The sequence below is a fragment of the Choloepus didactylus genome, chromosome 8 (genome assembly GCF_015220235.1).
Source record: "Choloepus didactylus isolate mChoDid1 chromosome 8, mChoDid1.pri, whole genome shotgun sequence".
NCBI classification, from domain to species: Eukaryota; Metazoa; Chordata; class Mammalia; order Pilosa; family Megalonychidae; genus Choloepus; species Choloepus didactylus.
The window spans coordinates 384,924-410,225 of record NC_051314.1 but is presented as its reverse complement, the minus strand read 5'-3'; the positions used below and the strand labels follow the sequence as shown (position 1 = coordinate 410,225).

Genomic DNA, 25,302 nt, shown 5'->3' with positions numbered 1-25,302 from the left:
AGTAGGCTCAGGGCCGCCAGGCCTGGTAAGAGCAGCGTCAGGATGTCAGGAGGAGACAGCCAGAAGGCTCTAGAAGGGGCAGCTGGGTTCTCATAAGCCTGGCCCATGAAGAGGGAACTACAACTTTTGGACTTGATTTCACTCATGTTTTTTCTCTTGACAGCTTAGAAAATTCCTCTTGAAAACCCTGTCCCACATCTGCTGAACTTAGGGTAAGGAACGTGCAGTGGCTTCCAGAGGGGTAACCTGGGGGCCCTGGAGCATCAGGGCGTGGGAGGCCCCAGGCTGCTCTCGGCAGATGGGCATTGCGGTGCTTCTGCTCCCGCACCTCCCGGGGTGGGCTCCCGCTCCAAGCAGGTCTCCCTGGGGTGTGGCCCGTCCCCACAGCCCTGCCCACCCCCATGGCCCGCAGTGGAATCAGCCTCTCGGGTTTCTAGTAATTTCATCAGGGCTGCATCACATTGCTAGCGCAGGAGATAGCATCTTCCCCAAGTAACCCTTTCCTGCCAGGGCCCGTGGCTAGATTCAGGCTCAGACGAGGGGCACTGGGGGTGGTGGGATGAGTTTGGGGGTGCGAAGGTTTGCGGCAGAATAGCCTGGTGGGGTGGCCGGCACAGTGCTTGGGGACGTGCCATTTGTCAGGAACTACAGAAAAGCAGAAGGAGGCAGCAGCTGGGAAGGGGGCCTGGGAGCCCCTTAGCTGGGCTGCCTTCCTAGACTACGCTGCTTCTGACACCACCACCAGGGCCCATCTGAAAAGACCCCCAATCTGGCAAGAGGCCCACCCGCCCGAGGCCAGGCAGCAGCCACCCCAGAGCCCAGGTCCACCTTAACTGGGCTGGGCTCTGGGCGGGGCACTGGCCGGTGCCACCGGGAGTGGGCAGCCCGGGTCTGTGCGGGACCAGGACCAGCTTGCAGGCAGCAGCAGCCGCGCGGTGCAGGGCTCCCCGCACGGGGTTCTGAGGCCCAGCGCCATGGTTCAGGACGTGCCTGAGCCTGGCGGCCCCCTCTGGGGCTGGGACGGGGACGACGACTGGGACAGTGCCGTGCTGACCCTGCTGGCACTGGCCGTGGTGGTGGCCACGGCACTAGCCTTGCACTGGTTTGGCTCTGGGCAGGACCAGGAGGCGACAGGATCAGTGCCCACCACCTCCCGGGCTGCGGAACCTGAGCTGGCCCCGCGCCCCATGTCCAGGTTGAGGAGCAGCGTCGAGGGACCAGAGCAGGGGAAGCGGCACCCCCCAGGACCCAGCCAGGGAGGTCCTGCTGCAGCAGGGGCCCAGAGCTGGGGGCCACATGGGGGTGAAGGCCTGGTCCCCATGGCAGGCCCTCCACGCAAGACACCTGGAGGGCCCGGTGGCAGCGTGGCCGCAGGACAGCAGCGGGGTGATGCTGCCGCCGAAGCCCCTCGGGGTAAAGGAAGGGAGCCTCCCAGACCAGGCAGAGCCGGAGGGCCGTCTACCCCCATCTTGATACACTTCATCCCTGGGGCTCCTGGCAGGGACGCGGAGGCAGCGCACCAGGCCCTGGGCCATGCAGCGGAACACGACACTGGCCGTTGGCGGCCAGGAGTCAGGCTGCCTCTCTCACTGGGGAGAGGGCAGGGCAGCCGGCGGCGCCAGGTGGAGACCAGCCGAGCGGACAGAGCTGGCCACTCCCCCAAGCCAGACCCCCTGTGCCTGGGCACGGTGGTGAGTGTGTGGGACGCCGTCGATGCGGCTGCTCTGGATACCCAGGTTGGCAGTGTCGCAGCGGGCTCTCAGGGGCTCCCTTTCCCCCGAAGACCTGACCTCCAGGAGCTGCCCCCAGCACACGCTGTGCAGTCGGGGCCCCTGACCAGTGGCTTGGAGAGGGTGCTCGGGGAGAGCAGGCTCCAGCCAGCGCCAGGGCTAGCTCTGGGCCGCGGGGACAAGGCTGGCGGGCTTCAGAGCCGGGAGGCAGGTCCTCAGCGCCACAGGGAGGATCCGGGGGCCTCAGGCAGTGCCTCTGTGGAAGGCTGGCCCTGGGTAAGGAGGGAGGTCCTTGTCACCAGAAGCTTCAGCCGGGCTCCAGGCTTTGTGGGTGCCTCGCCAGGGGGGATGCACTGGGGACGTCCACTCTCCACCCCAGGGCAGGGGCCCACAGAGCCCTGCAATGCGGGAAAGGCTGGGGCTAACGGCCCGGGAGACAGCAGCGCCTTCCTCTGCTCAGGGCCTGGAGAGGCAGAAAAGCAAGGGAGCCACAGCCTTGGAGAAGGGGGCGGGGCCCAGCAAGCGCGGGGCGGGCGCAGCAGTGGGCACGCAGCAGGCGGGCAGGGTGCCGACACGGGGTCAGGGCAGACCCTGGACAGAGGAGCGCCCACCCCAGAAATACCAAGAGGTATACCGCGCTGTGGCCCCTCCCCTTTGGCCACCACCCCCCCAAACTTTCCTCAGCCTCTCCCACCTCCAGCTTCCTCGCCCACGGCACCTCCCCAAGTGGGTCCTCCATGTGCAGCCCCTACGCTTCCAGCCTCCCACGCAGACTCTCTGCCCCTTGGAGTTGGTCAGGGTCCTGCGGAGGATGGGAAGCTTAGCGCAGCCCCCGCCCCCGCCCCTTCCCCAGTCCCCGCCCCTACCTCTGCTCCTGCCCCAGCCCCAGCCCCAGCCCCAGCCCCTTCCTCCGCCCCAGCTCCTGCCCCTGCCCCTGCCCCAGCCAGCCGGTCAAAGACTGTATTCCAGGAGCCCAGCGTGGCTGTGTCCAGGGGCCGTCAGGCGGGGCAGGGCTCAAGGAGCTGGGGGAACCTCGCTGCAATGGTTCTTAGAAATCATCCATTCCCCGGGCAAGAGAGGCCCCAAGGGAGCGCCCCAAGGGCAGCCCTGGAGGGCCTTGCAGATCCCCGCACTTCCCAACACGCTGAAAACAGGCAGTCTGGGGCTCTCTTCGAAGGGGCCCCCCCCAGCCTGGGGGAGAGGCGAGGCTCGGGACTCCGAGTGCCACAGCCCGGAAGCCCCAAGACCGGTGGGGCCCCCCCACCAGCCCGTGCCCCAGACCCCACAGCGGGTGGGAGAGAGGAGACAGGTGCGGACTCGCCTTGGCCCGGAGCCGCGCCCACGGCCCCCTCACGGCCCCCTGCGCAGCCGCAGCCCGTCCCGCGGCCCCGGAAACACGGCGGCGGCGACACCAACGAGGGCTGCGCGCGGGCGGCCTGCCTGGGGGCCCCGGGGCAACGTCGGGGAGAGGCGCAGGGGCGGGGGGCTGGCCCAGCCGGCGGCAGGGACGCCCTCACAGAGAAGCAGAGAGAGGCCCGCAAACTCATGGTCTTTCTGCAGAGGCCTGGGCGCTGGGGGGCAGTGGGGGGGCCCAGCTCGTGCCCCCCCCAACTGCCAGCCGCGGCGACGTCTCCGCCGCGGCGCCTGGACCTGGGCAGCTGCCCGGACGCGCTGGCCTTGGCTCAGCGGCGCGGGGAGCCCGGGCTGGCGCAGGAGGCCTACGCTCTGCTGAGCGCCAACCTGCTGCGCGTCCTGGGGGACCCGCACCTCTACCGGCAGCTGAGCGGGGCCGACCGCGAGCGCATCCTGAGCCTGCGCACCCGCCGGGGCCGAGCGGTGCTGGGCGCCCTGGAGCTGCCCAGCCTCTGCCAGGTGAGCCGCGCGGGGCTCCCGCGGGGCTCCGGCGACGAGGAGGCCCCCGCGCGCCTGCCGCGCCCGCGCCTGCACGTGTTTGACCCCCTAGGGAACGCCTGGCAGCCCCTGACCCACGTGCCCGAGGAGGCCCCTCTGCGGGGCTGTGGCCTCTGTACCATGCACAACTACCTGTTCCTGGCGGGGGGCATCCGAGGCTCCGGGGCCGCGGCCGTCTGCTCCAAGGAGGTCTTCTGCTACAACCCCCTGACCAACATCTGGAGCCAGGTGCGGCCCATGCAGCAGGCCCGTGCCCAGCTCAAGCTGGTGGCCCTGGATGGGCTGCTGTACGCCATTGGGGGCGAGTGCCTCTACAGCATGGAGCGCTATGACCCCCGCACAGACGCCTGGTCCTCGCGGGCGCCTCTCCCTGCGGGCACCTTCCCCGTGGCACACGAGGCTGTGGCCTGCCGCGGGGACATCTACGTCACGGGGGGCCACCTCTTCTACCGCCTGCTCAGGTACAGCCCCGGGAAGGACACGTGGGACGAGTGCCCCTACAGTGCCAGCCACCGGCGCTCCAGCGACATGGTGGCGCTGGGGGGCTTCCTCTACCGCTTCGACCTGCTGCGGGGCGTGGGCGCCGCGGTGATGCGCTACAACACGGTGACCGGCTCTTGGAGCCGCGCGGCCACCCTGCCGCTGCCCAACCCCGTGCCCTTGCGCTGCGCGGTGCTGGGCAACACCATCTACTGCCTCAACCACCAGGTCACCGCCACGTTCACCGTCTCCGAGGGCACGGCCCAGTTCCAGGCCAAGGAGCTGCAGCCCTTTTCCATGGGGAGCAAGGGGGTCCTCTGTCCCTTCATCCTGACCCTGCCCCCCACGGAGCCCCTGCAGACAGCACTCTGAGACGCCCGCCTGGGCTTTGCTCTCCAGGTCTTCGGGGGAAATCTGCATCCAGGACAGGGGCTAGAATCCAGAACCTTCTGCTCTTGTTTCTGGAATAACTGCCTGCCCCCATAAGCCTCTGTTTTAAAAGTTCTGGATTTCTGCAGTGTGGTTCCCTCCCCCACGTTCCCCCTCCCCTCCCCACACTAAAGACGGCTCTGCTTGCCCTGAGGGAGCCGGGCTCCCTGCCACCACAGACCTTCCGGGCATCCCCACTGCACCCAAGCTGCTCCCTGCCCTTATGACTCGGCAACATCAAGAACATCATCTGCCCCGATCTTTGCCTGGTTAAACTGGTTAACTTAGCTCAAACATCACCACCTCAAGGTGGAGTTCTCTGGGCTCCTGCCGAGCCGGGGGCCTTGCTGCTTACAGTCCCGTGGGGAGATAATCTAGTTGTGGAACCCCCTAGTCTACCAAGAGCCAGTCACTGGTAGGCTCCCCACAAGTGGCACAGAAGAGGTCACTGAGGAGCCAATAAGGCCAAGGAAGGAGATGGCTGGTCCCCCAGGAAAGCGACCTTAGCCCTAGGGCTTTCTGCCCAGAGCAAGCCAGCTTGAGGGGGGAGGGGGGGCGGGCCTGGGGCCTTCTCAGGGACCAACACTGTGCCTCCCAATTCCAACTGGTGCTGCGGACCCTCCAGGCCTGAGTCCTTCTCTGTGAAACTGAGGCCCCAGCCTGGGCCCACATACCCTCAGCCAGGGCAGCCCCCTCCAGAGGGCCTCCCGCCCACCCCACTTCCACCCCCACCTCTCAGTGAGACCTGGCTCCAACCCCAGTTCAGCTGCGGGGCCTCACCAGGCACCTGAACCCTCTCTTCATCTGCAGCATGGGAAAAACGGGCCCAGTCACTTTGGGCAGTTGTGAGAGAACAAGGGATCCTGCATGTGGGTGCCCAGCAGTGCCCAGGCCGAGACACACCATAAACGATGTTTTTTTCCCACATCCACTTTGAAACCTACTTCCCGGAAGGTAAATAAATTTACATTGAGCACTGCTGCCTGTCCCAATCTCCTTGCTGTCTTGTCCCTATCTGGGTCCTTTTTGCTTTTTATTCTATGCTTAGGACTGCCGGCACAAAATAAATGTTGAACCCATGAAAGCATCTGCCTCATACACTTCCTATGTTCTGCCCACAAGTGTTAATATGCAGCAAGGACAGGAGTCCTCATGTTGTACTTGAAAATACGTTTACTGATAAACAAATGCTGTATGCACAGCTACCCATTCGGGTCACTGCTTCCTGCCAGTGGCTTCTCTGCGCAGGTGGGCGGTGGCAGCAGGCCCAGAGGTGGGCGGCAGGGCTGCTACTTGTGCTTGGTTTCGTTGAGCAGCTCTTGCCAGTTCTTCTCCATCTCCTCCTTGCAGTTGAGGAAGGCGTCCTCCAGCCGCCGCATGGACTCTGCCAGCGTGGGGTTGGTGCGCATCACCACCATGTCATAGGCCATCCAGGTGGCCTGCACTGCAACCAGCAGACAGGGCCGGTCAGGATCAGTCAAGGTCAGGGTCAGGGGCCGTGGGGGCAGGCCTGCATGACAACCAGACTTCCTTAACGCTCGGTCCAGGGAGGCCTCTTGGGGCTGTCCCCACAGAGTGTGCCCTGGTGCCCAGCTTTGCACTGACTTGCAGACTTGCCTGTCTTTCCCTCTGTGAGCTTCTCACGGGGAGTGGTTCCCTGGGTCTAGTGCACGGTGTGACTCGGCAGTGGGCAAATAGGTGCTTCTTGCATGGATAAATGGAAGCATGCAGAAACTCCAGCTCTGCACCCATCTCTGCAGCACCGGCCCTCTGGAACCACACAGAACAAGGAACAAAGGCAATCTCCCTTCTACGTGACATTTCCCAATCGTAAACGCACTCCTTTAAGACTTCTCTTTGCTGGCAGTGTGGTAGACTTGAAGTTTTACAAAATAACATGTTTAGTTAGGGAAATGCTGTTAGAAAAGTGCAGCACCTTCAAGCACCAATACAGGGATTCTTAACTGTTGTAAGCATGAAACTCATTGGAACATTTGTGAAAATGTAGGTCCAAAGGTCCCTTGCATGGAGGTTCCTGTTTAGTGGGATGCTGTGGTGGTTTTAAACCCCAGAAAATCATGTTCTTAAAGCAAATCCATCCCTGTGGTTGTACACCCATTGAATAGGTTACTTCAGTTAGGATGTGGCCAAGGGTGGGTCTTAATCTTCTTACTGGAGTCTTTTATAAATTGGATGAATACAGGGGGGTGGGGGGGGCATGAATACCATGGAAACAAAAAGCTGAAAGCAACCAAATCCGGAAGGCGGAGACCAGCAGAGGCCTGTGCACTGCCATGTGACAGAGGAGTTCAGGATCACTGGCAGCTGGTATTCAGGAAGAAAGCATCGCCTTGATTGGGACATTTTCATGTCCTCAGAACTGTAAGCTTGTAAGCTATTAGATTCCCTTAGTTAAAGCCAGCCCATGTCACAGTATCTTCTTTGAGCAGCTTAGCAAACTACAACAGGTGTGATGGCACCATGACAAACACCCAGGTGATTCTGGCACAGGGGTCTGTGACCGTCCTCTCAGACCACCTGTCCGGCAGGTAGACGTCTCTTTAGCTCTCACTCACCACCTGTGTAACTTTGGACATGTTACTGAACTTACAGGTGTTTCCTCATCTGTAAAATAGAGACTAAAGGTACCTTTCTTGTGGGCTGCTGGGAGGGTTAAATAATGTGTGTAAATTGCCTAGCCCTTATCAGGTGCTCAGAAAAAAAATAATTGAGAGATTCAGGGCACAGGAATAGGGTGGGTTAGAAAAAATTCAGTGGGAAAATAGCTCCCAGAAATGAATCTCATGCATACATCAATCTCTATATAGTAGCTGGAATTCTAGCTCTGAGCTTCCTAGGGTCAAAGCAGCTAAGGAAAATGCTCAGTTATAAGATTCAGTGGCCATAAAATAAAAACAAACCCTTTGAGATGATGTTATCAAAATGGCGACATAAGACATCCCCTTGGAAAGTCTCCCCTCAAAATCAACTAACAAACAAATCTCCTAAATCAATTCAAGGAGATGAAGGAAAATATGGATTTAGAGCTAAAGGATATTAAGAAGACAATGTGTAAACATAAAGAAGAATTCAAAGTTTAAAAAGAAACAAAACAAATTATGGGGGTGAAAGGCACAATAATGGAGATTAAAAATACACTACAGGCATACAAAAGCAGATATGAACAGGCAGAAGAAAGAATCAGTGAACTAGAAGACAGGAAAATAAAATCATACAGTCAGAAGAAAAGACAGAGATAAGAACAGAAAAATTGAGCAATGTATCAGGGATTTGAGTGACAACATGAAGCATACAAACATACACATCATTGGTGTCCCAGAAGGAAAAGAGAAGGGAAAAGGGGCAGAAAGAATATTTGAGGAAAAAATGGCTTAAAGTTTCCCAACTCTTATGAAAAGACATAAATAAACACGTCCAAGAAGTGCAAAGTACCCCAAACAGAATAAACCATAATAGACCTACTCTGAGACACATACTAATCAGAATGTCAAATGCCAAAGATAGAGAGAATTCTGAAAGCAGCAAAAGTGATTTGTTACATACAAGGGACACTCAGTAAGACTAAGTCAATTTCTCTTGAGAAATTTCTATAAAAGTCAGAATACAAATGAACAAGAAAAGGGCATATTTTCTGTTAATGGACATGCAAAATTTAAAGAGGGAAAACAAAGGGGAAACAGAAGGATATGGAAGCAGAGAACGTGTATGCTGTTGATGCTAAGTTGGCATCTGTGCCGGATGAATGTATTATGTCCCCCAAAATGCCATGTTCTTTAATGCAATCTTATGCGGGCAGATGTATTAGTGTTGATTAGGCTGGAATCTTTGGATTAGCTTGTTTCTGTGGAGATGTGACACACCCAACTGTGGGTAATATCTTTGATTAGATTATTTCCATGGAGGTGTAGCCCTGCCCATTCTGCATGGGTCTTGATTAGTTTACTGGAACCCTATAAAAGCTCACAAGCAGAAGGACCTCAGAGCTGCTGCAACTTAGAGAGACATTCTGAAGATGGCTGTTGAAAGCTAACGCTGACATTTTGGAGAACGCCATTTTGAAACGCAACCTGGGAGCAAGCAGACGCCAGCCACATGCCTTCCCAGCTAAAAGAGGTTTTCTGGATGCCAATGGCCTTTCTCCAGTCAAGGTACCCCATTTTTGATGCCTTACCTTGGACACTCTGGCCTTAAGACTGTAACTTTGTAATCAAATAACCCCCTTTATAAAAGCTAATCCATTTCTGGTATTTTGCATAATGGCAGCCCGGTTTGCTAATACTGCCATTATGCAAAATACCAGAAATGTATTGGCTTTTAAAAAGGAAGTTTATTTGGTTACAAATTTACAGTCTGAAGTCCATGAAAATGTCCAAATTAAGGCATCAACACAAGTATACCTTCACCAAAGAAAGGCCAGTGGCATCCAGAACACTTCTGTCAGCTGGGAAGGCACGTGGCTGGCGTCTGCTGATACCAGGTTGTGCTCCAGCTCCTCTCTCAGCTCCTGCACTGCACCCCAGGACAACTGGATATACAGTCTTCTCAAGTGCTTATGGATCATTCTCCAGGATATACCACATATTGGGTCACAATACAAGTCTCAAGAAATTTACAAAAATTAAAATTATAAAAAGCATCTTCTCTGACCATAACAGAATGAAGGTAGAAATCAATACTAGGTAGAGAATTGGAAAATCCACAAACATATGAAAGTTAAGTATTACACTATTAAACAACCAGCAGGTCAAAGAAAAAATTACAAGGAAAATCAGTAAATATCTTGAGATGAATGAAAATGAGAACACAATACATCAAACTTATGGGATGCAGTGAAGGCAGTGGCTGAGAGGGAAATCTATAGCCCTAAATGCTTGCATTTAAAAAGAAGAGTTAAAATCAAAGACCTAACTGCACACCTAGAAGGACTAGAAAAAGAACAGCAAACTAATCTCAAAGCAAGCTGAAGGAAAGAAATAACAAAGATTTGAGCAGAAATAAATGAAATGGAGAATTAAAAAACAAAGCGATCATTAACAAAACCAAAAGTTGGTTCTTTGAAAATGTCAATAAAATTGACAACCCTTAGCTAGACTGACAAAGAAAAAAAGAGAGAAGACACAAATAAAATCAGGAACGACCCCACAGAAATAAAAAGGATCATATCAGGATACTATGGACAACTGCATGCCAAAAATTAGACAACTTAGGTGGAATGGACAAATTCCTAGAAATACATAAACAACCTATACTGACTCTAGAAGAAAAAGAAGATCTCAACAAACCGATAGCAAGTGAAGGACTGAATCTGTCATCAAAAATCTCCTAACAAAGGGAAGCCCAGGACCAGATGGCTTCACAGGTGAATTCTACCAACCATTCCAGGAAGAAATATACCAATCCTGTTCAAATTCTCCCAAAAAACTGAACAGGCAGGAACACTACCTACCTCATTCTATGAGGTCAACATCACCTTAATATCAAAGCCAGATAGAAATACTACAAGAAAATTACAGACCAGTTTTTTTTTTTAAGAATATAGATGTAAAACTCCTCAACAAAATACTTGCAAATTGAATCCAACAGCAAATTAAAGAATTATACACTATGAGCAAGTGGGTTTTATCCCAGGTATGCAAGGATGGTTCAACAGAAGAATATCAATTAATGTAATACACTATTAACAGAACAAAGGGAATAAAACACCTGATCAACTCCATTGGTGCAGAAAAGGCATTTGACAAAATCCAACATCTTTTCTTGATTAAAACACTTTGAAAGATAGAAATAGAAGGAAACTTCCTCAACATGATAAAGGGCATATATGAAAAGCCCACAGCTAACATTCTACTTAATGGTGAAAACTGAAAGGATGCCCACTGTCACAACTGTTATTCAAAATTGTACTGGAAGTTCCTAGTCAGAGCAATTAGGCAAGAAATGAAAGGCATCCAAGTTGGAACAGAAGAAGTAAAACTTTCACTATTTGCAGATGCATGATCCTCTACATAGGAAGTCCTAAAGATCTACAACAAAGCCACTAAAACTAAAAAACTAGATTCAGCAAAGTGGAGGGTACAAGATCAATATGCAAAATCAGTAGTGTTTCTATACATTTGTAAGGAGCAATCTGAGGAGGAAATTAAGAAAAAATTCCATTTACAATTGCAACAAAAATAATCAAATATCTAGAAATAAATTTACCCAAGGATGTAAAGGACTTATACACAGAGAACTACAAAACTTTGCTAAAAGAAGTCAAAGAAGATCTAAATAAATGGAAGAACATTTCATGCTCATGGATTGGAAGACTAAATATTAAGATGTCAGTTCTTACCCTAAATGATTTACAGATTCAATGCAATCCCAATCAAAATTCCAACAGCCTACTTTGCAGAAATGGAAAAGCCAATTATTGAATTTATTTGGAAGGTAAGGGGCCCTGAATAGCCAAATCCATCTGTATTAGGGTTCTCTAGGAAAAAGAACCAATAGGAGATAACTGTAAATATGAGATTTTATAAAAGTGTCTCAGGCAACTGTGGGGATGTATGAATCCAAATTCCAAAGGGCAGGCCACAACTCTGATGAAGGTCTTCGATGAACCCCCCAGGAGAGGCTGGCTGGCTTAAGAAGAGAAATTCTGCAGGGTAGGCTGCGAGCTGGCACTCCGATGTGGGTCTTCAATAAATTCCTCAGAAGAAGCTGGGTAGTTGAAGAAGAAGTGAAAGTTCTCTCTCTTCTCTCTTAAAAAGTCTTCAACTGATTGGATTAAATCCAGCTGATCGAATTCTCTCATTGTGGAAGATACTCCCTTTGTTGATGTAATCAGCCACAGATGCAACCAACTGACTGATGATTTAATAAACCAGCCTTCTGGTTTATTAAACAGCCACAAATGTCCTTACAGTAGCAGTTAGGCCAGACAACTAGGCACCATCACCTGGCCAAGCTGACACATGAACCTAACCATCACACCATCTTTAAAAAGAAAAACGAAGTTGGAGGACTCACACTTTGTGACTTTATATTTTATTACAGAACTACAGTGGTCAAAATAGTATGGCACTGGGTCAAGGATAGATAATATAGATCAATGGAATGGAATTGAGAGTTCAGAAATGGAACCTCACATCTATTGGCAATTGGTTTTTGACAAGGGCACCAAGTCCGCTCAATGGGGAAAGAAAGGTCTCTTCAACAAATGATGGTTGGAGAACTGGATATCCAGCCCCAAAAGAATAAAGGAGGACCCCTATCTCACACCACTAACAAAAACTAACTCAAAATGGATCAAAGGTCTAAATATAAGAAGCAGGACTATAAAACTCCTAGAAGAAAATGTAGGGAAAAACACCTTCAGGATCTAGTGTTAGGCAATGGTTTCTTAGAATTTACACCCAAAGTACAAGCAATAAAGGGAAAAATAGATCATCAAAATTAAAAACTTTTCTGCATCAAAGGACTTTATCATGAAAATGAATAGAAAACCTAGTCGTTGGGAGAAAATATCTGGAAACCACAAATCCGGTAACAGTTTAATATCCCAAATATATAAAGAAATCCTACAACTTAACAATAAGACAACAAACAATTCAATCAAAAAATGGCAAAAGATTTGAATAAACATCTCTCCAAAGAGGATATATGAATGGCTAAAAAGCACATTAAAATATGCTCAACATTTCACACCCACTAGAATGGCTATTATTTAAAAAAAAAAAGAAAATTACAATTGTTGGAGAGGATGTGGAGAAATAGGAACAGTTATCATTCATTGCTGGTGGGAATATAAAATGGTGCAGCTGCGGTGGAAGACAGTTTGGCAGTTCCTCAGAGAGCTAAGTATAGAATTACCATATGAGCCAGCAATCCCTCTATTTGCATATACCCAAAGGAACTGAAAGCAGGGACTCTAACACATATTTGCATATCAATTTCATAGGGTCATTATTCACAATTGCCAAAGGATGGAAGCAACCCAAATTTCCATCAACTGATGAATGGAAAAACAAAATGTGATATATAATAGATACAATGGCATATAATTCAGCATTAAAAAGGAATGAAGTTCTGGTTCACGTGAGAACATGGATGAACCTTGAAGACATTATGTTGAGTGAAATAAGCCAGACACAAAAGGACAACTACTGTATGATACGAAATAATTAGAATAAGCAAGATAGGCTACCAGGGGCTGGTTGGGGATAGGAAATGGGGAATTAATGCTTAATTTGTACAGAATTTCTATTTTGGTTGATTGTAAAGCTTTTGAAATGGATGGTGTTGATTGTAGCATAACATTGTGAATGCAATTAGCACTGAATCATATACATGAATGTTTTTAAAAGGGGAAATTTTAGGTCATATATATGTAACTAAAATAAAAATTAAAAGATAAAACATTGGACTGTACCACACAGTGAAGAATAAACTATAGTTAATGGTACAATTACAAAAATATTCTTTTATGAATCATAGGAAATATAGCATAGTAATGCAAGGTGGTATTAATAATAGAGTGGTATTTGGGAAAAAAACACCCTCTAATGTAAATCAAGGACTATAGCTAATAGTAAAATTATAATATTCTTTCATCAGTTGTAGCAAAGGTACCACACTAATGCAAGGTGTTAGTAATGGGAGGGTATATGGGGACACTGTATGTTTTACATGATGTTTCTGTAAACCTACAGCTTCTCTAATTAAAAAAATAAAAAAAAAAAAACGTTGTTGTAAATCCCTTTTTCTTAAAGGAGAATTGATTTTCTTATGGGTCTTCCTGCGGTCGGGGTTACTGCTTCTAGGGGGAGTGGCGGCCGGTAGCCGAGCCCTCAGCTCTCGGGGCTGCTTAAAGGGTACCGGCGGCGGGGGCTCTTTCCCGGAGGCGAGGGCGAGGCGGAGGACGTGGCCAAGGTCCTCGGCGAGAGGCGTGCAAGGTGTGGAGGGCGGCGATAAGGACAAAAACACTCTTCATCTAGTAGGAGTATGCGCCAAAGAGATTTATTCAGGGGTGATTACAGGTTATATAGGCTGGTAAGAGGGGCAGGGCTGGAAAGGAGGTGAAGTAGCCTAAAATGGCAATATTGAAGGGAGAGGGGCTAGGATTGGTTCTGAGAGGACGCAGGAGCCGTTGCAGCGGGCGGGGGTTGTTCTGGCCACGGTGCATGCGCGCTAGCGGTGGCAGGAGTGGCCTTGGCACCAGGGAGTGAGTGGGTAAGATAAGGTAGTGGGGAAAGGGCAGTTGGGAGAAAGGCGGTTTCCTCCGGCAAGCCTCCCCTGCCAGTGGCATTTTGGGTGAGGAAAAGGGAGCTGCCTTGACCTCGCTCCTCAGGCTCGGGGGGGCTGCAGAGGGCACTCACGCCCGTACCTACTACCCTCCCCAGGGGGTGATCAGGTCCCCTGGCCCAGGCCTGGTAAGTCGAGGCACAAGCTCAGCTACCCGCAATTCCCCTTTCTTTTCTAATTAGAGGAAGAGGCTTTACCGGAGAGGCCCGCTAAGGGTGAGGGAAGGGGGAGGTCAGGGAAGGGAAAAAGGGGTTGACGGTGGCTCAGCGAGGCTGGAGCTCAGTGTTGGTGTGGTGCCCGGGCGTTTCACAATGGCTTTGCTGCAGCGGGCTGGGCGAAGGTGAGGGGTTTAAAGTTCAGGGGTTTAAAGTTCAGGGGTTCAGAGAAGCTGGAACTCGAGGCGAGAGCGATGTTCAGGTGATTGAGAAGGGCCTCGCGGTCGGCGGGTTGACCAGTGGCGTTGAGGTCGCGGAGGGTTGGCTGTCATCTTGGAGTGGGGGGCGTCAGAGGTGGCGAGTCGCTGATACTGGATTTGCACGAACGAGGAAAAAATGGCATCTGTTTGTTTTCTTACAAGCTGGACAATTTTGCGTATGATGCAGGGTCCTAAGATGAGAGCTAGAATAATTATTAATAGGGGGCCAAGAAAAGGAAGGATGTATGGGAGGATGGGAGTGAAAAAACTGGACCAATAACTGGTGGCTTCACGATCTCTTTTACGCTTTTCCAGTCCTTCTCGGACCCTTTTCAGGCTGTCCTCGACGAGACCTGTGGAATTGGCATAAACACAGCACTCTTCTCCTAGGGCGGCGCAGAGGCCTCCTTCTTTGAGGAGGAGAAGGTCAAGACCTCGGCGGTTTTGGAGCACGACTTCAGAGAGGGAATTGACAGAATTTTTTAGATGGTAAATAGCGTTTTGTAGGTGACGAATGTCCTCGTCAACAGCCGCCCTGAGGTGAGTTAGGGCGGAGCCTTGACTGGCTAGTGCAGTGATTCCGGTGCCAGCGCCGGCAAGACCTAGGAGGGAGGCAATTGTAAGGACGGTGATGGGCTCTCGCTTTTGCAGAAGGGCAGGAGCTGCAGTTTTTTCCAGACGGAGGAAGAAGTCTTCTTCGCTGTGGTATAAGACCCTAGGGATAAGGACAATTAGGAGGCAAGTTTCTTTATATTCACTGATGATATTCGTGCTGAGACAGGGGGTAAGTCCTGTAGAGGAGCAGAGCCATTGGGAGGAGTTATGAGGAATGAGAAATTTTGCCGAGCTGCTAGGAGATGAGTAGCTGGCACAGGCAGTGAGGTCGGGAGAGTTACTGGAGCGAGGGCGGACGCACTTTCCCGTATAGGAGACTGAATGAAAGGTCAGGGGGACGGCAGAGGTATTCCAACTGCATTCCGAGGGGCTGTCTTCTGTGCTTTCTGAAAAGGAGAGGTTGGAGGCAACGGGCTCGTACAGTGAGGAAGAGGTGGAGAGGCAGAGCCAGCAGGAGGAGGTAAAATTGGGGTTGGAGGAGTTCACTGAGGCAAAGGCGGCTTGGATGAGGCTGAGGAGGGGAGAGGAATAACGAGAAGGGGGCAGAGGAAGCTGGGGTGGTGGGGTTTGAGATGTAGTTGAAGTACGTTTAGTTGGAACTAAGGTGCGGCTGGAGAGCTGTGGAAAAAGGGGGTTAATGACTTTGTTGGGACCTATGCCAGAGGGTGTATTTAATGCAGTATTTTGGCATGATTGGTTTACAGCCTCTTTTTTTATAAGAATAAGTGATCCTCGGTCGGCTCCTTTCTCATAGATTCTGAAGCCCCAAGTTTGACCGAGTAACCAGGAGGGATTAGTGGGGAGCTGCACTGTAAGATTAAGATGTGTGCAGGATTTCTCACTTTCTTGGCCGAGCCAGTTAACAGTAGGGAGTTTGTACCCTGTAGGGGTCCACTTTAGGGTAAGGTAATGATTAGAAACAGGAGGCTTCCAATTAGTGGCTAATGTTTCACACCCCCAGTATGCACAGTAGTACTTGTTGGGGGAATTACAGCATGATTTTCCAGGATTTGAGGATGGGCACATGTAATATTGGGCCTGGGGATTACTTACCTTTTGAGCGCAGGTTTCTTCGACTCTGGAGACAAAGGTGGCGAAAGGCTTACTCGGCTCCTGGAAGAGCTTGGTAAATTTATTAGGCCGACAGGCAGAGCAATTGGCAAATGCTCGTAAGGCGATTCCCCAAAGGATAGGCCAAAAGGTGGCAGGTGCATTAATATAAGCAGACGCATTTAGAAACGCTCCCGTGCCTAGATAGGCTTCAGGGGGATGTTAGACTCCAATGGCTGCATCTTGTTCACTTTGCTTAGCTGCTTCCGCCTGGAAGTGAGCACGCCAGTCAATAAACTGACCGGGGTTAAAAATTGAACGGGCAAGCGAGGCCCAGTCTTGTGGGAGGCAATAGTTCATGGCGAGATCCTGTAGTATTTGGGAAGCATATGGGCTACCTAACCCGTCCTCCTTGACGGCCCTGCGAAGCTGCTTGATAGTATCTAAGTCAATGGGATACCAGTCATGCGGTTTCTGTGGGGTGGGGGCAAGGTTAAGAGGAAAGCAGCGAAAAGCACGAGAGAAAGGAGGACGCGCTTGCAGAGGGCTTGGCGCGGGAGTGGGGTTAGGGGGAGCGTTGCCCCAAGGGTTGCCTTGAGGTGCAGAAGGCAGCCAGGGGTTGTTAGTCGGCAGGGTGGGAGGAGCGGCGGCAGCTGCCGGTAGCGGCTCCGAAGGGGAGCTCGCCGGAGGGAGAGGCGGGAGTGGGAGGCCCCAAGCGTCGCAAGATGGCGGCGCGGTAGGCGTGGCTAAGACACAAGATGGTGGATCAGCCCCGCCCTGTGAAAGGGTGGGGCCCAAGGCATAAGATGGTGGACTAGCTCCGCCCTGTGGAAGGGCGGGGTAAAGCGTATGCGGTTTCTGGCCCAGCTTAGGGCTGATGTCATCGCCAGAGCATTTCCTCCCCTCGATGGAAGAAGAAGGAGGAAGTTCGCCATCTTGGCGTGGCGCAGTGTTATTTTGCTTTTTGGGAGTCACCTCGAGCGCGTTGTTAATCTGCTCGACTAAGGACTCCGTGTCCGAGTCATGATTTGAATTAGTATCGCTATCTGAATCTGTTGGCTGGGTTGATAGTGCCTCCTTGGATTTAACGGGGCCTCTATCAGGGGGGGAGGGAGCCTTGAAGGCAGGAGCGGATGGTTATCAGAGTGGGGAGCAAGCCGGGAGGGAAGCGCTTGCTCTCATGTTCCATGGCGTTGGTGACTCGATCAATAAGACGATCATAAATAACAGGGTCCCAAAGATGGCAAGTGGTGAGCCATGGGTTAAAGGGCAGCAGGAGATCCCAGTATATCTGCAGCTGCCGGACAGACACTTTACAGCGATGCGTGTCTAGGAGACCCGCTAGAGCACGAACTTGAGGTGCCTGACATGTAGATATACGATTACCCATAGCTGAGGGGAGAGGAGGGGGAGCTGTTCCCGAGCCGGGCCGGCCCGGCTGGCAGGGAGGAGAAGGAGGAGTAGTTTACTGAGCAGAGAGAATGAGATAAATGTGGCTGCAAGGCCGAAGGAGACGGCGAGAGCAGAAAGCAGTGCCCTTTGGCAACGGGAGCAGTCAGGGGGGGCGGTTGCAAAGAGGCACACGGTGCCAAATGAGGAAATAAAGATACAAAGAACTACAGCAAAGTAATGGAGGGGAAGAGGGAGAGTGTTAGGAGGAACGGGGGTCATAGAAGTGCGCATACAAGAGGACGAAGAGAGCGTGGGGGAAGGGAGGAGTTCCTACTGGATGAAGAGAGCGTGGGGGAAGGGAGGAGCGGCTTCGGAGCAAGGAACCTCCCACGGCTCCGGAAGCGGCGAGGGAGAGGCGGCCCTTACCTTGCAGGCGAGGAAATGGGAAGCTGGAGGGGCGTCCGGGCGAGCGGGTGACCTGCCAAACTGTCGTGTGGAGACGTTCCTCACACGGGGCACCAGTTGCGGTCGGGGTTACTGCTTCTAGGGGGAGTGGCGGCCGGTAGCCAAGCCCTCAGCTCTCGGGGCTGCTTAAAGGGTACTGGCGGCGGGGGCTCTTTCCCGGAGGCGAGGGCGAGGCGGAGGACGTGGCCAAGGTCCTCGGCGAGAGGCGTGCAAGGTGTGGAGGGCGGCGATAAGGACAAAAACACTCTTCATCTAGTAGGAGTATGCGCCAAAGAGATTTATTCAGGGGTGATTACAGGTTATATAGGCTGGTAAGAGGGGCAGGGCTGGAAAGGAGGTGAAGTAGCCTAAAATGGCAATATTGAAGGGAGAGGGGCTAGGATTGGTTCTGAGAGGACGCAGGAGCCGTTGCAGCGGGCGGGGGTTGTTCTGGCCACGGTGCATGCGCGCTAGCGGTGGCAGGAGTGGCCTTGGCACCAGGGAGTGAGTGGGTAAGATAAGGTAGTGGGGAAAGGGCAGTTGGGAGAAAGGCGGTTTCCTCCGGCAAGCCTCCCCTGCCAGTGGCATTTTGGGTGAGGAAAAGGGAGCTGCCTTGACCTCGCTCCTCAGGCTCGGGGGGGCTGCAGAGGGCACTCACGCCCGTACCTACTACCCTCCCCAGGGGGTGATCAGGTCCCCTGGCCCAGGCCTGGTAAGTCGAGGCACAAGCTCAGCTACCCGCATCTTCCCTACGAGAAGTCAGTTAGAAGAGCCCCCGCAACATCCCTACTTTAAATACAAGGGCAACCCTTCCATGGCTGTGGTTCCTAGAGGAAAGCCGACAGCGTGGCAGCCAGGCACGATTCAGAAAAGGCACTTCCACGACACGGTATCAAATGCATGGCCCTCTAATGTTGTGATGCAAGGAAAAAAATTAGAATACGTAGAATTGGAAGGACTCATGATTATCAGAAAATCCTCCAGAAATACGCATCTCTTGAGTTTTCGTTTCATTCATTCAGCATCTGTGGAGTATCCCCTTTGTGCTGGCACTTTGCTAACGAAGCCTCGGCGACAGAGTGGTAGACACCACACTGCCCTCCTGAAGCTTCTGGACTGCTGCAGCGGGAAGAGGCAGGTAAGAAACATGTGAGACAATTGTAGACTGTGGCAAGTGCTGTAAAGGAAATCGGTGTGCTGGGACAGAGAAATGGGGTAGGGGGCAGTGTCCTATTTTAGATGGGGGGGGGGGAGGCGTTTTCTGAGGATTTTTGGCAAAGACTGAGTAGCAGCAAAGCCAAGGTTATAACTTCTGGCAGGGGCATGAAAAGTGGGTTTTCCAAGAGGCTAATTAGGGCTCATTCCACATGTTCTGATAACCCACTGGGTAGGGTCAGTGTCCTCTCATAGAAATCAAGGAAAAACAGTCAACATGACCTGGACGCAGGTTCCGCAAAGGATAAGGAAAAAGTGTTCCAGGAATGCTGGCAGGAGAGGAGAGGGCTGGCTTGGGTGCAGTGAGTGGGTTTGCTTTGATAATCTGGGAGGTTAATGAACAGCTTGCCCAAGTCACACAGCTAGTAAGTGGCAGGGACTGGGAGGTGACCCCGGGTAGTGAAGCTCCAGGGTGCAGGTCCTGACACTGCATTACACGACCTCTAACGTGCTGAGAGAGGAAACCCAAAGGCCAGCAAGCACAGGAAAAGGGTTGCAAACTCATTAGAGAAATACAAATTAGGAGTCAGATATCACTTAACACCTATTAGACTGGCAAAAATTAGAAAGTTGGGTACTGTCAAGTGTTTGGTGAGAATGTGGGATCTAAGACCCCCAGGCACTGCTGGTGGAGCGTAGTCTGCTTCAGCCACTCTGTGAAACAATCCGGTAGTAACACCCCAAAATTATTCCAGAGGTCCATGTGGGTGGATGAACAAAGATGCTCGCTGCAGCACTGCTTTTGGTGATGAGGACTAAGAGGCAATTTGCTGTCCATCACCAGGAAGAATGAAGAGCAGCAGAGGAGCCAGAGCCGCGCGGAATGGAACGGCTGAACGAAGAGCCGTTTGTAAACACTGATTTGAATGACACTTGCAGTGTTTGTAAACTGGGAACAGACAAAGATATGCTCTCCTTCTGCCACATCTGTTTTGAGCTAAATATTGAGGGAATACAGAATTTAATCTCTTGTATACCAGATCATTAAGGAGCCATAAAAATGGCTTTGAAAGATACCATTTATTGCAAACCAGGATTGTTCTCCATCTAAGCTTTCAAAAAGCACGTATGAAGAAGTTAAAACCACTTTCAGTAAAAAGATAAACTGGATTGTACAATATGCACAAAATAAGGATCTGGATTCAGATTCTGAATGTTCTAAAAATCCCCAACATCATCTGTTTAAGTTTAGGCATAAGCCAGATAAAAAGTTATTACCGCCGTTTGACTCCCAAGTACCCAAGTATTCTGCAAAATGGATAGATGGAAGTACAGGTGGCATCTCAAACTACACAAATAATTTTGGAGAAGAGGGAAAATACAGATTTGGGGCTTGCTGTGTGACAAGATGCTGGTGCCACTTTATGCCGTTATAGTGTATTGTGGCCTCATACTCACAATCAGGCACAGAAAAAGAAGAGATCACCTCTAATCCAAAGGCTGATGCCCAGAGCCGGCACCCACATCACAGCAGAGAGGAGCTGCATCCAACGGCTCTTGGTGACGGAGCAACTGAATGCAAAGCTCCAACAGCAAGTCCAGGAACTGAAGAATTAACATACCAAGTACCAGAAAAAGATTCTTTGGCCTCAGAGCTCCACGTCTGCCACATTGCCATCAAACAGCTTCTCAAGAACTATTCTAAGTTACCATGTCTACAATTGGGGTGAAGAGGAATGAAGTCACACCTACCCATAAACAACTGAACTATACTTAAATTTACTCCATATGCCCTACTCTTTATTGATCTTCCAGGCACACAAACTTTGAAGAAGTGTGAAGAAAGTTATGGTCATTAAATTTGCAGTGCTTTAGGAATCATTTAACATCTTGCCAAATTAAGCACATCATCCTATGCTAGTCTTCCAGGGTTCCTTTTGGGAACCTTTTTCCTGCAATTACTAAATGCCCTCCCCCACTCTTACCACATGTAACTACTTATATATACTGTTACAACGTGATTTCATTAAACATTTTAATATAATTCACCAGTCAGAACAGAAAGTTAGACTAGTCTGAACAACTAAAGATAATTTTTAAGAGTGAAGTGGAATTCATGATATTCACCTCTTATTTATTATGAGCAGTATTTTAATATGAAAATTTTATATTTAGAAATGCTATTTTAGGTAACTTTCCATTCTCTTCATAAATGTGTATTTGAATAGTTCTGTACATATTTGCATGTTTGTGTGTGAATATGTTCACCTATATTTCCGATCACTGCATTTTATCCTCTTAATACAGTGTTTTTACAACTATTACCTTGTTTCCCAAAGATAAATGTATTTTGGAGTAGAAATCTATCTAGTTGGATTGTGTTTTAACTTCTGATAATCCCAATGAAAGAGGAATTAACAACTTTTTAAAGCAAGTATCCAAGGAAATAAAATACTTTTTTTTTCTAACAGTTTTGAAATAGTTCAAGAAGAAAATGCTACTATAGTTTTGTACTTTCATTCTAATTGCTTTGCTGTGTTTAAGTTTGGACGTCTCACTTTCAAGTCAAATGTAGTTTCTAACTCCCTTCAAACTGAATGTGCTATGAAATTGTCTTGTCTTTGAGAAAAATTAAAATTGTGTGCCACTTTGGGTAAAGAATCTTTAAACTGTCCTAATTCTCTATCAACAGCATTGAAATTAGGGCCCAAAGAAAGCACTGTGGGATGTTTTTCTAAACTTTAAAATATAAAGGAAAAGAGAAGATTGCTTGACACAGGAAAAACAAATTCAAAAGAATAATTAACCTGTGAAGTTCCAAGAAAGAGCCTATTGGATGGAATGTAGGGAGAACAGTGTCTATTCATGAATGTAGCTATAATTCCATTTATCTAAATTTTTTATGACATTAGTGTCACTCAGGGTCCTCTAAGGAAACAGAACCAACAGGAGATATCTATAAATACTATGAGATTTTTATAAGAATTGTCTCACACGACTGCGGGGATGCACAAGTCCGAATTCCATAGGGCAGGCTCTAAGCTGGGAACTCCGATGAGGGTTTTTGGTGAATTCCTCAGGAGAAGCTGGCTGGATGAAGTAGAGACAGAACTTCTCCCTTCTGACTGCTAAAACCATCCCTTCTCCTTTTAAAGCCTTCAACTTACTTGAATGAGACGTCTCATTGTTGAAGGCAATCTCCTCAGTTGATTCTAAGTGTAATCGGCCACAGATGCAATCAACTAACTGATGACTTAAGTCCATGAAATGTCCTCACAGTAACAATCAGGCCAGTGCTTGCTTGCCAACAACTGGACACCAAAACCTAGCCGAGATGACATAAACCTAACCATCAAATGCATTTATTTATTTATTTATTTATTTTTAATTTTTACAAACTAACACTTTCCCTTCCCTGCTCATCCCCATATGCTGGTAACCTCTAATCTGCTTTCTATCTCTGTAAATTTGCTATTTCTAGTCATCCGGAATAAAATGTGATTATTTCATTAAGCCTAATGTTTTCGAGGTTCTTCCACGTTTGCAGCATGTCTCTTCATGCAGCATCAATCTATTGTCTACTATCCTTTCCTTCCAACCTGCAAAACTCCCTTTTAGCATTTCTCTAGGGCTGGTCTAGTGGTGACAAAGTCCCTCAGCTTTTGTTTATCTGGGAATGTCTTAATCCCTCCCTCAGTTTTGAAAGACCATTTTGCTGGATACAGAATTCTTAGGTGGCAGTTTTATGCTTTCAGCACTTGTCTTCTCACTGCCTTCTTGCTCCATCCAAGTTTCTGATGAGAAGTTGGCACTTAAGCTTATTGAGACTCTCTTATATGTAACATAGTGCTCTTGCAGTTTTCAGAATTCTCTCTTTACCTTTGGCAATTGACGGTTTGATTATAACGTGGTGCAGCATGGGTCTATTTCAGTTTATCCTGGTTGGAGTTCGTTGAGCATCTTAGATGTGTATATTCATGTCTTTCATTAAATTTGGGAAGTTTTCAGCTATGATTTCTTTGAATGTGCTCTCTGCCCCTTTCTCCCCTCTCCTCCTGGGACTCCTACAATGTGTACACAGGCACACTTGATGGTGTTCCACCGATTCCTCAGGATCTGTTCACTTTTCTTCATTCTTTCCTCTTTCTGCTCCCCAGACTGAAAAATTTCAATTGCCTTATCTTCACGTGCATTGATTCTTTCTTCTGACAGCTCCAATTTGCTGTTGAACCCCTCTAGGGAGTTTTAAATTTCTGTTAATGTGGTCTTCAGCTCTGTTTGGTTCCTTTCCATAATTTTCATCACTACTGATACTCTCTTTGCGTTCATCTATAGTTTTCCTGATTTCCTTTAGTTCCTTGTCCATATTTTCCTTTAGCTCTTTGAACATATTTAGGACCACTTTTAAGTGTTTGTCTGGTGTGTTCCAGGTCTGATCCTCTCATTGATGGTTTCTTATGCTTTAACCTTCTCCTTTCCCTGTGCTGTTGCTGCTTCTTTCTTTGTATGTTTTGTCATCTTTTGTTGAAACCCGGGTATTTTGATATTTTAATATGTTATCACTGGAATTTAGACTCTGGAACATCCTGTATCCAGCTAGTGTTATGATAGAGCTTTCCTTGAATGGGGAAGGGGGAGGGGGAGGAGGAGGAAGAGAAGAAGTTTATTTGCTCCTCAATCCAGGTCTTTGTCCTCACTCAAATCATTCTCTCCAAATAACCAAATGATCTCACAAGGGAGGTACTGATCCTCACTCCTTCCTGAAACCTTCTGTTGCCCTGTCTTGTACTACACTCCTCCTTCCAGTTCTTTCTGTACTTCTAAGATGGTTCTTTCTTCTCCTTTATGGTTGTCTTAGTTTGCCAGGGATGCTGTCACAAAGTAACAGAGACTAGTTGGCGTAAACAGCAGGAGTTTATTGTCTCCTGGTTCTGGAGTCCAAAATCAAGGCTGGCTAGGGCCGTAGTTCCTCTACGTGGGGCGAGCCCTTTCCATGCTGTCCCCAGCTTCCAGGGGTGGCTGGCAGCCAACGACACATATCCCAGTTTCGGCCCCCATCACACGGCCACCTCTCTCTCCCTGTCTCTCTCTCTGTCAAGATTTCCTCTCCTTACAGGGACATGAGTCATACTGGATTCAGGGCTGGGACCTGAACTTGTCTTTGGGGGGACACAAATCAATCCACAACCATGGCCAAACTCCTCTGCCTGCTGTTTACTTAGGGAAGGCAGGAGGAAAAAACACAACAAAGATAAACACAGAAATCTGAACAAATTAGAATATGGAAAAACAGCTGCACATTGAGATCCCTGTCTGGCCATGCAGCCCTTCTCTAGGATGTGTCATCATCCCTAGGTCCCACAGATGGGTTGGGCCTGACCTCTGTATCATTTATGACCCATGTGCCAAGCCCACCCTGGCCAGGAACGTATGTCACAGCACACTCTGCAGCATTTAAACGCAGCGCAGTAGATGTGCACATAGCATCTTGGAAGGAGCTGACACATACAGTTCTGAGTAAAAAAATAAGAAATAGTATGAGATATAAAACATAATACCATCTAAAACCACATAAATTTAAACTATATGCACATAAAATAGCAATGTACACTTCACAATAACAGACACACAAAAATAGACACATTAACTACATTAGAATGGTGCATAGGTAGAGACAGAAAATGGAATGGATTATGGCAATTAAAAGTAATAAACAAAAGAATAAAACGAGAGGAACCTTGCATGGACCAATGATCATAATGTGGCATGAATTGAGGAGTATGATAAAATCAATTCCCTAAGAGAAAATAAAGAAAAAAACAAACAGAAGATTTAGACTACATAACAACTGGGGATTAGGGGACACTCTTGAGGAAACTGCACAAAATAAAACGAAAAAGAACAAAGGAAAAAAACTGATTACAGAGACGATGATAAATGAGGAGAGACAAAAGAGACACACAATATGGATAACTGGAATTTCTGAAGAAGAATATCAAAGAAATTTATTAAAAAATCCAAAATCCAACAATATGATAAATGAAAAGGTCCTATAAAAATACCACAGCTCTAAAGGCTGACTGCATCCCAGAAAAAGTGTTTCAGAATATTAATACTAAGGCATATGCTGGTGAAGTTATAAAACTTCGAGAAGAAAGAAAGAATCTTATAGGCAGAAAGAGTAAGCCCTAGGAGAGGAAACCCAGGGGCAGGTCTCAACCACACAGAGCCAGTAAATTCTGAAAACTCCTGCATTATACAGAAAACAATTACATACCTAATCAAGTTACCCTGCAGTTCTAAATTCTTGAGCATTTACTGAATTCAAGGAACACAAAATCCACAAGTCTTTCTTTAAATAAAGAACTCAGGATT

At 49.1% G+C, this 25,302-nt stretch overlaps 3 protein-coding genes across 6 annotated transcripts in view; 1 reads left to right on the top strand and 2 right to left on the bottom strand.

The window, feature by feature from the left end:
- Window positions 1–25,302, bottom strand: part of ODF3B (outer dense fiber of sperm tails 3B) — a 46,105-nt gene that overhangs the window by 15,609 nt on the left and 5,194 nt on the right. The gene's annotated exons all lie outside the window — the stretch shown is intronic.
- On the top strand, window positions 42–5,626 carry KLHDC7B (kelch domain containing 7B). 3 transcript variants are annotated; one of them, XM_037845453.1, is made up of 2 exons: window positions 42–212; window positions 1,119–5,626. In XM_037845453.1, exon 2 carries the CDS (start codon window positions 1,188–1,190, stop codon window positions 4,491–4,493), a length of 3,306 nt encoding a protein of 1,101 aa, XP_037701381.1. In that variant the 5' UTR covers window positions 42–212; window positions 1,119–1,187; the 3' UTR covers window positions 4,494–5,626. The 3 variants fall into 3 exon arrangements, with proteins under 3 accessions (XP_037701381.1, XP_037701382.1, XP_037701380.1); XM_037845454.1 differs by lacking the exon at window positions 42–212 and having other exon boundaries at window positions 864–4,102; window positions 4,350–5,626; XM_037845452.1 differs by lacking the exon at window positions 42–212 and having other exon boundaries at window positions 864–5,626.
- Window positions 5,746–25,302, bottom strand: part of SYCE3 (synaptonemal complex central element protein 3) — a 50,482-nt gene continuing 30,925 nt past the window's right edge. Inside the window, exon 3 of the mRNA XM_037845473.1 lies at window positions 5,746–5,994. Coding sequence (XP_037701401.1) covers window positions 5,840–5,994 — 155 coding nt within the window. The 3' untranslated portion in view covers window positions 5,746–5,839. The remainder of the gene's footprint in view (window positions 5,995–25,302) is intronic.